The following is a 17,025-nucleotide window of genomic DNA, read 5'->3' as shown; positions in this document are numbered from 1 at the left end:
GAGCCCGTGTCGGCGCTCCGCCGGTAGCAGCCGGACGTTGCGCGGCCGAGCGAGCTGCTTACCCCCGTGCAGTAGGTAGGGTGGTGGTGGGGCGGCTAGGAACATTCTCCAAGGTCTCCGCTACCTCTGACGTCTCATTTCAGGAGCGTGGCATCATCAGGGACAGTTACCTGCTTTGGAAAGGAGGTGATTGTCTGTCTAGTTTTCAAAGAACAACTAGCGTCCTGACCGTGGCTACAGTCTGCGCCTTTTATCGCGACCTGCCAACTATACCAGTCTTTGCTCAAATAGGTGTTTTTTTCCCCACCACCTATGCACCTCTTTCAAACTCCAAAGCAAAAACCTCTCTAATCGTGAATGATCTGTATGTGTATGTGTGCGATTTGTTTTCTTGTGTGTGGAAGTATTCACACATAATGTGTGCCTTCAGCTATAAAAGAGTCCAATATACCTTCCAATTTATAAGTTTATAGACCTTAAAAAAAACTTTCCTCCCGGCTAACTAAAAATTGGTGAGTTTACTAGTTTGTATAAGTAGTGAAGAATTCTGAAAGGCCGAAAACAGTGCTGCCAAAAAATTTCCTAATGTGTTCAAATAATAGAATTACAGGAAAAATTTACAGTTAGATTTAAAGTCTTTGTCTAAAGCAGTGGTTCTCAACCTTCCTAATGCCGCGACCCTTAAATACAGTTCCTTATGTTGTGGTGACCCCCAACCATAAAATTATTTTTGTTGCTACTTCATAACTGTAATTTTGCTACTGTTATTAATCGTAATGTAAATATCTGATATGCAGGATGTATTTTCATTGTTACAAATTGAACATAATTAAAGCATAGTGATTAATCACAAGAACAATATGTAATTATATATGTGTTTTCTGATGGCCTTAGGCGACCCCTGTGAAAGGGTCGTTTGACCCCCAAAGGGGTCACGATCCACAGGTTGGCGACCCACAGGTTGAGAACCACTGGTCTAAAGTGAAAAATTTGAATTCATTGTATTTTTTTTTAATTTTGGTAGTAAAAAGCTGCAAGTGTAATTTAAAATGAGGGAAATTTTCATTTTCTGTATAAAAACTGCACAAATAAAATTGCTTAGTTTTTCTTAATGACAAAAGGTCTGTACACACATACATGATTTTTCTTTTTTCTTTAATTATTGAGTTCATATGAAATACTTTTATTGATTTTTTTTTTTTTTAGAAAGAGAGAAAGGGAGAAAAACATCAACTTGTTTCACTTATTTATGGATTGATTCTTTTAAAAAAATGTTTTTATTGATTTCAGAGAGGAAGGGAGAGGGAGCTATAGAAACATCAATGATGAGAAAGAATCATAGATTGCTGCCTCCTGCACACCCCCTACTGGGGCTCCATCTCCAAACCAGGGCATGTGCCTGGTAGGGAATCCAAACGTGACCTGGTTCTTAGGTCAAGGTTCAACCACTGAGCCACACCGGTAGGGCCATTGGTTGATTCTTGTATGTGCTCTGAAGGGGATAGAACCCACAACCGTGGCATATGGTGACAACTGAGCTACCTGGCCAGAATGAAATATTTTCCACATATAACACCATAAATAGATTATTTGGCACAGGTTATAGTCATTAAAATTAAATTTTATTTTAGTATTTTGATACTTGCTTCACCTGTGTTTATACTGTGTTCTCTTTCACTGGTCTTGAGCTTTAATATCCTGTTGATTATATCTTATATATTACCTTTCTTACAGTTTGTCTTAATTGATAAATTTCCCCCCCCCCAGGTGAATTATACTTCAGTGTACTACCAGTTGTACACTACGGATGGGAACTATCAAAGTTTATAATGTCAAAAACTTTTCTTAGACAAAAAGTATCTTCCACAAAGGTATGCTACACTGAAATGGTCATGTAATAATTACCCAAAGATAATTACATTTTTTGTACATGTTCTCAGTGGTTTATTACTGTATCAATGTGATGGTGCTCAGTATCTGTTGTAATTAGTGATCTAAAAAGTCTAATAAGTTGTGAAACAACTGGACACTGAAAGTACAACCTTAATTTTGAAGAAAAAAAATTATAATCCCAGTCACAAAGAAAAGGCTAACCATTCTAGAATGGAAGAGCAGTAAAAAATAAACATATGAGTTGTAGTTGGTGTTAAAGTTTAACAACAGGCCCTGCCTCTTAGAAATCATATGGTTTAGTGAGTTAGTTCTCAGCAAAGTTAGAAGGTAGAGTAGGTGAAGGTCAGACAATATGATACTCATACGCAGAATAGCTATTTTCCTAGTTTTTGGTCTGATTTATCTTTTTAAAAAAATATATTTTTATTCATTTCAGAAAGGGAGAGAGAGAGAGAGAGAGAGAGAGAAACATCAATGGTGAGAATCATTGATCAGTTGCCTCCTGCATGCCCCCTCCTGGAGGTGGAGCCGCAACCAGGGCACGTGCCCTGATCAGGAATTCAGCTGTGACCTCCTGGCTCATAGGTCACTGCTCAACCACTGAGCCACACAGGCCACGCCTGATTTATCTTTGATCTTAAATAAATTATGTTACTTGGCCTTTTCTCCTTCTCTTTTCTTGAGTAAACTGGAGTCCACATTTATGTAAGAAATAAAACTATAAAATGTATAACTAACATGTAGATCAGAATTGCTATCAAAAGAACTACTATACTAATAAGAGATATTTTTTTAATGTACTCTGGACTATATAAGAAAGTGGCCAAAAGTGAAGTAATAGTGAGTCTTTTGAAGAGGGGGAAAGGAATCAAGTAGTTATGACTGAAAATTTTCCCAGAGGTTTTCATTTCTTTATCCACTATTGATAATATTCCTAAACCTCTCCCTTTAAAAGAGTGAATATATTCATGTCATAATTATAAATTATTTATAGTATCAGGATTCTTAGATTATTATCTTCACAAAGTCTTAAAGATAATAGGGATTATTTTGATGTATGAAATGTTATATGTTAACCTGGTTAAGGAAGAAGTATTATTCTTCTCACTTTGTACATGGTTAAGTAATATTTTATTTCTCTGTTTTGTTTTGCTTCTTTTTGATAGGTAATTTAAATATTTAGGTTTCAGCCCTACAAATGAGTTTTAAAAGAATCAGCCTACTCTTTATCCTGGGAAGATTACATTAATAAAAAATTACATTTGTATTCTGTATTCCTTTTTATAGTATTCATCATTACCATGGTCAAGAAGGCAAGTTATGCATTTGCACTTATTATAAAGTGCAAAAATAACAAATATATATGGAATCAGTTTTATTTAAAGAGCTAACTTGTGAGCTTTTTAAAAAAATGTTACAAATACACAATTTTTTTTTTTACAGAGCAGTTCAATTATAGGGAATAGATGCTAAAAATGTAATAGTATTTACATGATTTCTTTTCAGGTAACAGATTGGGTAGATCCATCATTTGATGATTTTTCAGAGAATAGAAGCATCTCTAATACTGCCACATCATTAAGTGTGAATAACTCAAGTCATAGAAGAAAAAACGTGCCTTCCACATTAGAAAGCAGCAGATTTCCAACTAGAAAAAGAGGAACATTGTCTTCCTCAGAACAGATACATGGCCTAGAAAATTCAAAAGAAAGTCTGTCTGAAAATGAACCATGGGTGGATAAATACAAACCAGAAACTCAGGTACTAAATAGCATGCAAACATAATTTTATTTCAGAAAGGAAAGGGATGTACATTTTCAGATTATTACTCATAGAGTCTTTCTAAATGAATTAGAAAAAAGTAATGATTTCCAGGTATTTTAGATATCCCAAGGCTCAGTATTTTGTCAAATTATTCTGAAGTTGTACCATTGGTAATTCGTCTCAGATTAAATTTAACCCCAACATAGAATTTATCGGATTTTTGTTGTTGTTATTTATTCCCTTCCCAAAATGTATTATAGAATTTTTAAAAATTGTATAACTCCAACCTTCCCCAAATTTTTATATAATGGTATCAGTTAAGATCAGATTTTTTATAATGGTAGAAAAATTAAGTGTAATCAACCTTTTTTATTGCTATATCATGTTAGTTGTGTGCTACTTTTAAAATGTTTAGATTCATCTGTGCTAATGTACCAAAAGTCCTTGAGTTAAAATGTTTTATTTGAAACTTGACATTTTTAGCATGAACTTGCTGTACACAAAAAGAAAATTGAAGAAGTTGAAACATGGTTAAAAGCTGAAGTCTTAGAAAGGCAATCAAAACAGGTAATTAAATAAAAAATATATTTTTAAGTATTTAACACCAAATGTTTCTCTGTCTTATAGGTGGCTTTAAGAAGTTAAACTTTTATGATGATTTATTCAAATAAATCCAGATCGCTAGCTATAGAAAGCTTTCTGACCTTACTACTTCTGGCCTCACTAAAAGATTCTGAGATTGACTTTTCCCCTGTACTTATACCTCTTTTCCCCTCTTATGTCCTGGCATCAACATAAAGCACAGTAAACCAATTCAGGTGCTAGTATATTTAGCACATAAGATATTCTCACATTGAAGCAAGCAGGCAAATTACATATTAGTTTTGGTACTAAATATAGCCTAAAACAGTCATCATTCATTTATACTGATGTTTTTTGTTTCACTTCCTAATACCACAAATACTCTCAACCCCCAAGCTAGAATATTCTCTCTCTCTTTGTAAGCTTTTCTAATCTAGAAATTCCTCAAACATAAAAATAGAATGGTAGATTAATACATGGATTCGAAGTTTTGTAAGAATACTTTATAAGTTGTGTTATTTTGTATTGCATCATATCAGAAAATATGTCTGGTTCTGTGGTGTGTTTTTTTGTCTTTATTGATTTTATTTTATTTTAATATTTTATTGATTTTTAGAGAGAGAGGAAGGAAGAAGGATAAAAAGAGAGAAATATCAATGAGAGAGAAACATCATGATCAGCTGCCTCTTGCATGCCCCCCACTGGGTATTAAGCCTGCAACCTGAGCATGTGCCCTGACCAAGGTTGATGCTCAACCACTGAGCCACTCTCGCCGGACTGTTTGTGTAATTTTAACACTAAACCCAAGATTTAGATACGAAAGCCAAATAGAAAAGACCATGATTCAAAAGAGGGCCTGTTTCCATTAGGGGCAACTTGAAACATTAACTGCTTCATCTCAAAGTTGAAATTAAAGGAAATGATTTTTTAAATCAGATTTACTGTATGAGGGAATATTCCTGGGACCTATTATCTCTAGTCTTTCTTTAGAGTCCTATCTTCTAAATACGTTTCTTAGTATACATTTCTTTAAAAATCTGATGTACAAACTGAGGTCTTCCCATTAGAATATTTAGTATTTGTGTAATATTAAAATATAATCCAAAGAGTTCTGTATTAAGATTGAATTTTGTAAGTTTAGGTAACCTCTAAAAATGTTTGTTTCAGATGTTACCTCCTTAATTTAGTTGAAGTTTAGTTGTTTTAATTTGGCTACTAAGTAGTCCTTGGGAGGGGCATAAATGCAAAAAGTGAAGCATTACCAGAAGCTACACTTAAAGTCCAGGAAATAAATTTATCTTATTTTATCTAAAGCTGGTTTATTGCAGCTAGCATTATTGTGAAATGTAGTCTGCTTATACTAGATAGTCAGTAAATACTTACAGAATTAATTAATATTTAGAAAGAAAATTCAAACATAATATTCTAGCATTTCAGTGAATCTGATTCTTTATGTTTGTGTTTGGTTTTAGGGTGGATCTATTTTATTAATAACAGGGCCTCCTGGGTGTGGAAAAACAACAACTATAAAAATACTTTCAAAGGAGCTTGGTATTCAAGTACAAGAGTGGATTAATCCAGTTTTATCAGACTTCCTAAAAGATGACTTCAAGGAGATATTTAATTATGGTAAGGTTTGCTGTGAAGGTAATGGAAGTACTGGGAAAAGTCTGTGCTAAACAGACATTTGAAACAAACTTCCTAACTGTATATATCCTTAAGATTCCTAAGATCCTTTTGGTATATGTTTTTGAGAACAAGGTGTATATTGCCTCTCCTAGGTTGGCATCTAACCACTACCAACTGCTTTACAAAGTCAGAGTAGCAATCAAATGAAACTATATGAGTGCATTTTCTCCCATACTTCCCCATTTACAGAGAGAAGTCATCTCAAGAGAAGGAAAGGAATGGCGTCTCCACTAGAGGAAGGTGGGATTCCTTTTTACGTATTTCCTTTTATATATTGTTACGATTTCAGAGAGGAAGGAGGAGAGAGAGAGAGACGAACAGTGATGAGAGAGAATCATTGATCGGCTGGCTCCTGCACACCCCACACTCGGGGATTGTGCCCACAACCCCAGCATGTGGCCTGAACTTGGAATCCAACTGTGACCTCTTTCTTGATTGAGGGCTCAACACCCAGTAGGGGGCATGCAGGAGGCAGCTGATCAATGATTCTCTCTCATCATTGATGTTTTTATCTCTCTCTCCCTTCCTCTCTGAAATCAATAAAAATATACATATTTTTTAAAAGATGTATTAAAAGAACTTGTCTCCAAACAAGAGTAGAGAACTTAAATCATACCTGTGAGAATCAAATCAAAGGATAAGTCAAAGATTTTCTTTGGAATTGGGAAGGAGGCCTTAAGACAAATATCCAAAAATAATGATACCAATTTAAAGATGTGCTACATAATAAATTTACATGTATGTTTAGATACTCCAGCACAATCATTTTTAACGTTCATAGTTTTTCTTATTGTTACTATAACTAAACTAGGGGTAGTGAAATCTCCTAGGCCAGTGGTCGGCAAACTGCAGCTCTCGAGCCACATGCGGCTCTTTGGCCCCTTGAGTGTGGCTCTTCCACAAAATACCAACTTCTGCGAATGGGCCACGAAGTTTCAATCGCACTGTATGTGCGCACCCGCATGTGGTATCATGATGACTCTTGTCTTTTGAAATGAGTATTCTATCTTAAACTTGAACAGTTTTGCCTAATTAGAAAACAGTCTACAGACAGTCCTTGGGTTACATCAGACCCGACGTACATCGTTTCATGGTTACATCGCAATCTCCCATTATTTATTAAAAAAAAAAGTTCCATCATTTCGACGTATGTACATATGTGCAGAAAGTGAACCAAGTACATTTTAGTTTACTATAACAATATTTGGCCCACAGCAATTTAATGAGTATCCTATATAATAAAAGAGAAACAGGCAAATTATCCATCCCTCTGCTACACTCAAGCCACGCCCACAAGCCACGCCCACAAGCCAATCCTAGTGACTATGCAAATTATCCAATAAAGTGGTGGGTTAATTTGCATACGCAGGTGTCAAGCGCCCTGGGAGGCAATGGTGGCCGCGGGCTCCCAGGACCTTCACCGGCCCCGGGAGGCGAGGCCGACCGCGCCTAGCCACGCCCATGGGCTCCCGGGACCTTCGCCAGCAGAGAGCAGAGTGGGAGAGTGGGAGGTTTGGAGGACTTGGCAGAGCAGGAGGCTGCTGGACATAGAGCACAGCGAGAGAGAGGGTGGCTTGGAAGGTGTGGCTCTCTCTGTCACCCCAGCTTCCTCATCACAACTGTGGAAACTGATAGCAGGGAGGAGGAAGTCCCACCCCCACAGAATTAGCCTTTGGTCAGACAGCTCTCAGTGGCCTGACAGCCAGGACTCTCATTCACCTGCATCTCAGACCGTGACAGTAGAAAAGTGGGACTATGTCTATAGAAAGACCGTTGATATAACATAGCTCTGCAGCCAAAAGATGCTGGCGTTATCGACAGAAAATGTCTTAAGAGCAGCGTGCGTCTGATCTTGAAAGAAGGTGGCGCCTGCGACAGAATGTATCTGAAGGCCAGCTATTGGAAAAACATCGCTCTGATACCAAAAAACACCAGCGTCATCGACAGAAAATGTTGAAAAAAGGCAGTGGCCTTGACAAAATATGTCTACAGAGCAGTCATCAACAAGTTCTACCAATACTGGTAGGAACTGCCTTCTCAGCAAAAATGGAGTACATGAGGATGCAATTCTTGAACATAAGTGTGGAATGACTGTTCGATGTGAATTTTGCCTATCACTAAATTTCTCTGACGAAAAACCATCTGATGGGAAGTTTACTCAATGTTGTAGCAAAGGGAAAGTCTGTTGAAATGATATACATTTTCCAAATTACCCAGCATATTTAAAAAGATTAATGACAAACGAAGATTCTGACAGTAAAAATTCCATGGAAAATATTCGTTCCATAAATAGTTCTTTTGCTTTTGCTTCCATGGGTGCAAATATTGTGTCGCCATCAGGATATGGGCCATACTGGAATTTTACATCCTTTGGATGGTGTTTCTCAGAAGTTTGCTCAACTCTATACTTTGGATACAGTCAAAGCTACAAGTAAAAGATTAGCAATGCCAGAAAACCAGGGCTGCTCAGAAAGACTCGTGATCAACATCAACAACCTTATGCATGAAATAAATGAATTAACAAAATCATACAAGATGCTACATGAGGTAGAAAAGGAAGCCCGATCTGAAGCAGCAGCAAAAGGTATTGCTCCCACAGAAGTAACAGTGGCAATTAAATATGATCGTTACAGTGACCCAGGTGGATATAATTCTCCCCGTGTAACCGAGGTTGCTGTCATACTCAGAAACGAAGATGGAGAACCTACTTTTGAAAGGGACTTGCTCATTCATTGTAAACCAGATCCCAATAATCCAAATGCCACTAAAATGAAACAAATCAATACCCTCTTTCCTACATTAGATGCAATGACATATCCTATTCTTTTTCCACATGGTGAACAAGGCTGGGGAACAGATATTGCATTAAGACTCAGAGACAACAGTGTAATTGACAATAACACTAGACAAAATGTAAGGACACGAGTTAGTATTATGGATTTCATCTCTCTGTGCGGGACACATTCAATCCTATTTTAAATACAGGAAAATTAACAGTTTATCGTGGATTCATATGCAAAAATGGAGGCCAATGGGATAAATTTCATCAAAGCAAACCAATCTAAGTTAAGAGTTGAAAAATATAGTGGTTTGATGGATTATCTCAAATCTAGATCTGAAAATGACAATGTGCCGATTGGTAAAATGATAATACTTCCATCATCTTCTGAGGGTAGTCGCAGAAATATGCAGCAGCGATATCAGGATGCTATGGCAATTGTAACAAATTATGGCAAGCCTGATTTATTCATATCCATGCCATGCAACCCCAAATGGGCAGATATTGCAAACAATTTATAAAGCTGGCAAAAAGTTGAGAACAGACCTGACTTGGTAGCCAGAGTTTTTAATATTAAGCTGAATGCTCTTTTAAATGATATCTGTAAATTCCATTTATTTGGCAAAGTAATAGCTAAAATTCATGTCATTGAATTTCAGAGACACGGACTGCCTCACGCTCACATATTATTGATATTAGATAATCCAAATTACGTTACTCTAATTCCCTTTCAATGTGCACGAATTTCGTGCACTGGGCCACTAGTATGTATATATTATGTACATATGTGTAATATTGATGTATATATATAAATTGTTAAAAATAAAAGGGTTAAATATGTTGTTTCCTTTCAGAATCAAGCTTCCATATATTTCCCTACCAGTCTCAGATAACAGTTTTTAAAGAGTTTCTACTAAGAGCAACAAAATATAACAAACTACAAATGCTTGGAGATGATCTAAGAACTGATAAGAAGATAATTCTGGTTGAAGTAAGTACAACTTTTGAAATCTGCAGTACCTATAGAGTAAACAGTTGCAAGATATATCTTCTGTGTTAATGACATTAACTCTTCGTAGTATTAATAGTGGTAAAATATAACATAAAGGCTTGATAATAGAAACTTAAAAACGTACTTAGTGAATTTGAATAGAGTAGCTATAGGTGAATGGACTTAAAAAATTTAATGGCTTAATAACCAATGGACATAAGACACTGGGAGATAGGGGAGGCTAGGGGACTGTCTAGGGCGGGGGGGAAAATGGACACATATGTAATACTCTTTGTAATACTTTAAGCAATAAAAAAAATAAATGAAAATAAATTTAATGGCTTAAGTGCAGAAAAGCAAAATTAATATTTGGAAAATGATGTCTTTGTGAAAATACTATAACTAGTAGTGACCCTAAGAAATTTAATGTGAAAATTAAGTTTCCCATTGGTGGACATTACTGTTGAGTATATCAGCTATTTCATATTCTCTTTCTATAAAAGTTCTGGCTACAATATGTTAAATAGACAGCATTTTTTCCTGTCTTGGTAAATATAAATCTGAACATAAATTTACATGGGAATAAAACTGAACAAGTATTTATTGTGTATTTTCAATAGGATTTACCTAACCAATTTTATCGAGATTCTCATACTTTACATGAAGTTCTAAGGTGAGTTTCAGTGAAGTTTCCTAAAATTCCAAATTAAATGGGTAAGTGGCTTAAATTTCAACATTGCTATATTTTGTTATTTTAGGAAATATGTACAGATTGGTCGATGTCCTCTAATATTTATAATCTCTGACAGTCTCAGTGGAGATAATAATCAAAGGTTACTGTTTCCCAAAGAAATTCAAGAAGAGTGTGCTATCTCAAGCATTAGGTAAGAATTAAATTTCTGTTTAAAATTTTCACATACACATTGTATTTTAAATTAATCATTTAACCATTTTCTTGTCCTATAAAACTTTGACAGTTTCAACCCTGTGGCACCAACAATTATGATGAAATTTCTTAATCGGATAGTGTCAATAGAAGCTAAGAAGGTAAGTGTCTTTAAGAAACGATTAACTTGATTCTAACATTCTAATTATATAAAACCAAACTTAAGTGGTATTACGTAAACTTGAGGAATGGGGAGACACATATTTTATAATTAACAATTTTTTTAAATTTTTTTTATTGATTTTTTACAGAGAGGAAGGGAGAGGGACAGAGAGTTAGAAACATCGATGAGAGAGAAACATCGATCAGCTGCCTCCTGCACAAGGGAATGTGCCCGCAACCAAGGTACATGCCCCTGACCGGAATCGAACCTGGGACCCTTCAGTCCGCAGGCCGACGCTCTATCCACTGAGCCAAACCGATCAGGGCTAATTAACAATTTTATTACATTTATAAGGCATGTCATTTTGGAAAATATAGGAAATACTGATTTAAAAGCTCCTTAATGTTTTTATTTTGAAACTTAGCTTTCTCTTTCACATTAGGTCAATTTTCCTTTGTTTTAGTGTTCTAAATATTGTCTGTAATCAAGAAACTGTTAACTGGCATCTAGGTACATTAGTCATTAACAGTACAACTATACTTTTAGCCATGGTCACTTTTTATTATTGTGGTAAAAAACAATAAAATTTACCATCACAAACATTTTTTTCCAGCTTTATTGAGATATAATTGATATAACATCGCATAAGTTTAAGAAGTAGAATGTGTTGATTTGATACACTTATGTATTGCAGAATGTTTACCACCATAGCATTACCTAACACCTCCATCACATCATGTAATTACCATTTCTTTTTTGTGGTGAGAACATTTAAAATCGACTCTCCTAGCAATTTTCAAATATATAATATAGTATTATAACTATGCCACTGTAACCATTTTTAAGAATACTGTTGAATAGTGTTAGGCATATTAACATGGTTGTAAAACATCTGTCACTTTTAATGCATCATTTTTTTCTATTTTTCAAATCATGGTGATGTTAAAATAAATTGATGGAACTTCTAGCAGCGTGGTTCTAGATCTTATATGAAACATAATTTATTTATTTATTTTTGCTCTGCTGGGATCACAGGAATTGAAGGAAATCTCCAAGGAAGGGGTTGTTTTGAATATTAAAATAATGTATGTGTGTAGAGCACTTAACTGAATAAATAACTTTTCATAATGAAATATTATAAACAAACTGAGTCCAACAATAATGAAGCAGTTACACAGTTGAGCTATTATGTCATTAATTAGTGTTTTGAGAATATTTAGTGACATAAGACAATACAATTAAATGCCAAGTTAAAAATAACAAGATATAAACTTATATGATAATGCTAACAGCAGAAATATCTTCAGCCCTTTATATGTGTCAGTCACTATGCAGTGTTTACATACTATCTTATTAAACTTCGTCATAAGCATATAAAATTGGTACATTATTTCTACTTCACAGGTAAGGAAACTGAGCTTTGGGCAAATAATTTGCATAATATCCCACAACTGTTAAGTGTCAGACAGATTTGAAATTTGTTCTGACTCCAATATACTGTGCTAAAACAAAACAAGCAATTGTCAGTCACAATAAAATGTATACATATATATAAATGTACACATATCAGAAAATAGTACATACAAATGTTAAATGTGATTAGTTCTGTATGGTTGGATTACTCATGATTTTTTTTATATCTTTCTAAAAAAATATACATTCTTTACTATGAGCATACTACAAATTATAGTTTTAAGTATTTTATCAAACATTAAGAAATTATAAAAGTAATCAATATACTACTTTATCACCTTAATTCAAATTTGAAAGATTCTAATGTACTTCCATTAATTTATAAAAAGAGGGAGTTCTTGGTTGTGTGTTTTATTTTATTTAGGAAACCATTTAAGATTTTTAATTTTCTCATTTCAGAATGGAGGAAATACTGCCGTCCCTGATAAAACTTCTCTAGAGTTGCTCTGTCAAGGATGCTCTGGTGATATCAGAAGTGCAATCAACAGCCTCCAGTTTTCTTCTTCAAAAGGTAACTATGGAAGATATATTCTTACAGCATGATATAGGTGACTGCTCTCTCTTAGTTGTTCATGAAATGAAATCAGACTAACCATATTTTAACTTATAATTGATGTATACCTATTTCCACTTACTATTTTTTTATTGAGACGATGTCATAATATATGTGTATACATGCATGCACAGACCCCTATGAATATGTCATCATATGTATCTGTACATCTGAGACAAAACCTAATTCATTTATGTGGTTTGCGACTTTACCTTTGACTTCCTGGGTGAAAACCTTGGCTCTGCCACTTAGCAGTGACAGTCTTACAGGTGACTAAATCTTTCTGTGCCTCTATTTTCTCACCTTTTATATCAAAAACTCACGAGTTCTGTGAAGAGTAAGCAAAGTAATACTTGTATTTATTCCAGTGCTTGATACATAATAAGGGCTCAATAAATGGCCAGCTGTTAAGGAATTTAATAATACTGTGCTCATGTGGGTTTAGTTTTGAACTTCTTTCATAATAATATATATATGATGTATTTAACAAATTAGTTTCCCTTTACTGATATGTAAAAGGGGTGCATAGCCTTATGATATTATAGAGATAGCCCCACTAATGGCAATGTGTTACATTTTTACTCCAGTAGTCATATTTCAGGAGCAGAAAACATTGAACAAATGTTGATGCTTAACATTCAGAAATGACCTTAAGAAATTAAAAGCCATCTTTGGAGCTCTCAAAATCCACCTGAAGTACTAATTTCTACCCATAAGTGTAACATGTTCATCTGGTTTACAACTTTGTTTTTCAAAATAACTGTAGAGAAATAAAATAGGCAGCCTGACACAACTGAAAACAGAATTCTGCTTTCTGTAGAAACTTAAAGGTAAATAGTCTTTAGGTTCACTACTGGAATTATGTGTTAAAAAGACTGAAGTGGGCCACTCTGGGATCCTAACTATCACTTTTAACATTATTGCTCTGAGCTCTGAAATTGTAAAGGGAAGAAAATTAATTTTTTTAGTAGATCAGGAACTGTATTAGCAATTATATGTTTTTTTTTATTTAATTCTCAGATCAGCCTAATGAAAGAAACAGTATTAGTATTCAAACCCATATCTTGGTTCTTTCTGCTATCCTAGGCTGCTTTTCTTAAATGATATATTTTGAGTTTTAAACAATAGAATTGTCCCGACGATTTGAACACAAACATATTCAAAATTGGAGACTGCCCACATCAGTAGAGATAATAAAGATTAGTTATCAAGCATGGATTGCAGAACCAGGCTGCCTGGATTCAAATCACTTACTAAATGATAACCAATTCTTTATACCTCATTTATTCTATCTGTATAATAGTAGTTCTTTTCCTGATAAGGTTTTTATGAGGATTAAATTAGTTAATATATATTATGTACCAAGAATAGTACCTTGCACAAAACACTGAGAAATCGAGGTGGTATGGATATGACTATATTAAAGGACTAGAGGCCCGGTGCACAAAAATTCGTGAACTAGGGGGGTCCCTCAGCCCAGCCTGCGCCCTCTCGCAGTCTGGGAGCCCTCAGGGAATATCCAACTGACAACTTAGGGCAGCGGTTCTCAACCTGTGGGTTGCAACCTCTTTGGCGATTGAACGACCCTTTCACAGGGGTTGCCTAAGACCATCCTGCATATCAGATATTTACATTACGATTCATAACAGTAGCAACATTACACGTATGAAGTAGCAACGAAAAATTTTATGGTTGGGTCACAACATGAGGAACTGTATTTAAAGGGCCAGAAGGTTGAGAACCACTGGCTTAGGGGAAGCGGGCCTAAGCCGCAGTCTGGCTTCCCTCTGAGGGAGGCAACTAGCAGGCCGATTGGGATGGTGCGGGCTGACGAGCGGCCGGCCCCAACCCCAATTGTGCCACGACCACTCGTGGCCTCCCTCTGCAGGAGGCAACCCCAGCAGACCTATTTGGGGATGGTGCTGGGCGGTCCTGCCCCAAATTGCCCTGCTGCTGATGCCGCCCGTGGCCTCCCTCTGCGGGAGGCGACCAGGTGGGCAATCAGGGGATGGCACCAGCCCCCATCGCCCTGCTGCTGCTGGTTGCCACTGCCCGCGCCCCCCATCCCATTGCTGTCCCCTCCCTCTGCCCGCTGGCATGCGCCTTGGTTGGCCTGGTGACACCTGCTTGCCGGGGTCCCCACACACACACACTGACCCGTTGTTCTGCCGTTCGGTCAATTTGCATATTACACTTTTATTATATAGGATGTGTCATCTGTGTATCTGAACATTTGAAATGTGTCATGAAATACTTTTAAATGACATTTAATCTGTTTTAATAGTTTAATAACTCAAAGAGGACTCTGACTCAGTTCAGATATTTTATAATTATTGTTTATTAGAAAAATATTTCTTAATTAGAATACTTAGTATAACTGTATCTGAAGTGTTCTCAATTTTAGCTTTCATATTTTATTTTTATTTTAAATATTATCACTTGGGTGTATCTTATTTAGGAAGGAACAATTTATGCCCAAGGAAAAAAGGAATGTCTTCATTAAAATCAGATGCTGTGCTGTCAAAATCAAGACGAAAAAAATCTGATAAGGTTTTTGAAAATCAAGAGGTCCAAGCTATTGGTGGAAAAGATGTTTCTCTCTTTCTCTTCAGAGCTCTGGGGAAAATACTATATTGCAAAAGTAAGAAAACTTACACATTTTTAAAAGTTTGTTAGATATTATTCTTATAACTGAAGTAAAATACCAAAAAATTTTAAATGTCATGTGTTTGGTTCTTTTATAACAAAGAACTAGGACTAGATCAGATGCTGTTTGGCAAGGCCTATGCAGGAAAATGTATTTATCCAGATAGAGTATTTTTGGAATATGAGTGGGATTAAACACAAAAACGAAGTACTCCAGGCCATATTAATGTCTGTAAGTCTTTAAAATTACAGTTTACTGAAAGTAAGACATCAGTCCATCTAGACATTTAGTGGCAAGCGTTGGTTGCCCAAGTCCTCTTAGCACTGAACTCTGGCCACCAGGGCCCTAAGCAAATTGCTAGGTAGCTTCAGGTTTCTTTGGATTCTCTTCCATTTCTCTGGTCCCTTCACTAGCAGTTTTGTCCCCAACCAGAAATGTTCTTCCTTTCCCTTTTCTTCTTTTTTTTTAATAATTCTTTACCCTCTTTTGTCTTTAATGGCTGCTTCTCAGCCTCTTTACCCCCATTACCCATCTCTAATTGTCTCTTCTTTCAATAAAATCCCAAATTGCTATTCTTTTATGTGGAAAATAGCAGTTTTCAGTCTATGATCCTAAAGGAAGGAAATTAAGATTTTTTTAATGTTTATATTGATTTTAAATATATGTATTTTATATTGATTTCAGAGAAGAAGGGAGAGGGAGGGAGAGAGAGAGAGATAGAAACATCAGTGATGAGAATCATTGATTGGCTGCCTCCTGCACGCCCCTACTGGGGATCAAGCCCGTAATCTGGTCATTGTGCCCTGACCAAGAATCGAACTGTGACCTCCTGGTTCATAGGTCACCGTTCAAGCACTGAGCCACTCTAACCGGGCTGTATTGATTTTAGAGAGACGGGGAGGAACAGAACAGAGACAGAGAAAAACACCTATCAGCCACCTCTTGCATGCCTCCCACCAGGGATCGAGCCCGCAATCTGGACCTATGCCGTGACAGGGAATTGAACCAGTGACCTCTCGGTGCATGATGATGCTCAGCCAACAGCCCCACCAGCCAGTGGAGATTTCTTCTTTTTTATTTTTTTAAATCTATCTGGTGCAATTTTTATAAAACATTTACACAGATTTTTAAAAGAAGAATCATTGCTATAGTTTAGAATAGTTTTATATAATAAAAAATAGTTCATGACGAACAATAAAAAAGTCTTATGTGTACAGTATCCTCAACATTCTCTCAGTTTTCCAAATCTCTTGTAAAATAGCTGCAAATAACCGTGAATTGTAAAATGTTGCAAATAATTCACTGAAACCTCATGCTATCACTCCCGTTACTATTTGAGACTGTTTTCCGGTTGCCAAAAACCCTATTGTTTCAAGCTACTGTTTTTTATCTTCCTACAAAACTCTGGGAATGCCTCTTATGCCTGCTTTCTATCAATCGTTCTTATCAAAAATTGGGATTTCTAAATGGAAACCTCCGTGCCACCTGAGGAAAATGAAACAGGCATCACTTAGGCGGAAATGAAGACACTTAGTCTCTGGCTCCTCTGGCCTCTGGAGCCGAATGGCCATTCACTGATTCTCTTCCTTCCACTCTTCCTCCTCG

General features: G+C 36.0%; 2 protein-coding genes across 9 annotated transcripts in view; one reads left to right on the top strand and one right to left on the bottom strand.

Moving 5' to 3' along the window:
* The window catches only part of AK6 (adenylate kinase 6), a 14,546-nt gene extending 14,410 nt beyond the window's left edge, over positions 1 to 136 (bottom strand). Inside the window, exon 1 of the mRNA XM_006762385.2 lies at positions 63 to 136. Within this exon, the coding sequence (XP_006762448.1) occupies positions 63 to 105 (43 nt within the window). The 5' untranslated portion in view covers positions 106 to 136. The remainder of the gene's footprint in view (positions 1 to 62) is intronic.
* Positions 1 to 17,025, top strand: part of RAD17 (RAD17 checkpoint clamp loader component) — a 29,055-nt gene that overhangs the window by 1,038 nt on the left and 10,992 nt on the right. For 2 of the 8 annotated variants that reach the window (XM_006762386.2, XM_006762389.2), the window contains exons 2-11: positions 1,768 to 1,871; positions 3,400 to 3,654; positions 4,141 to 4,224; positions 5,712 to 5,868; positions 9,562 to 9,698; positions 10,319 to 10,371; positions 10,457 to 10,582; positions 10,676 to 10,745; positions 12,620 to 12,731; positions 15,232 to 15,414. In XM_006762386.2, coding sequence (XP_006762449.1) covers positions 1,768 to 1,871; positions 3,400 to 3,654; positions 4,141 to 4,224; positions 5,712 to 5,868; positions 9,562 to 9,698; positions 10,319 to 10,371; positions 10,457 to 10,582; positions 10,676 to 10,745; positions 12,620 to 12,731; positions 15,232 to 15,414 — 1,281 coding nt within the window. Of the gene's footprint in view, positions 1 to 53; positions 76 to 129; positions 187 to 224; positions 292 to 1,014; positions 1,021 to 1,767; positions 1,872 to 3,399; positions 3,655 to 4,140; positions 4,225 to 5,711; positions 5,869 to 9,561; positions 9,699 to 10,318; positions 10,372 to 10,456; positions 10,583 to 10,675; positions 10,746 to 12,619; positions 12,732 to 15,231; positions 15,415 to 17,025 lie in introns of those variants that run through there. The other 6 variants (XM_015563039.1, XM_006762390.2, XM_006762388.2 and 3 more) reach the window with 6 other exon arrangements.

The sequence above is a fragment of the Myotis davidii genome, unplaced genomic scaffold (assembly GCF_000327345.1).
Source record: "Myotis davidii unplaced genomic scaffold, ASM32734v1 scaffold135, whole genome shotgun sequence".
Classification (NCBI taxonomy): domain Eukaryota; kingdom Metazoa; phylum Chordata; class Mammalia; order Chiroptera; family Vespertilionidae; genus Myotis; species Myotis davidii.
This window is presented reverse-complemented; position numbering and strand designations above follow the sequence as displayed.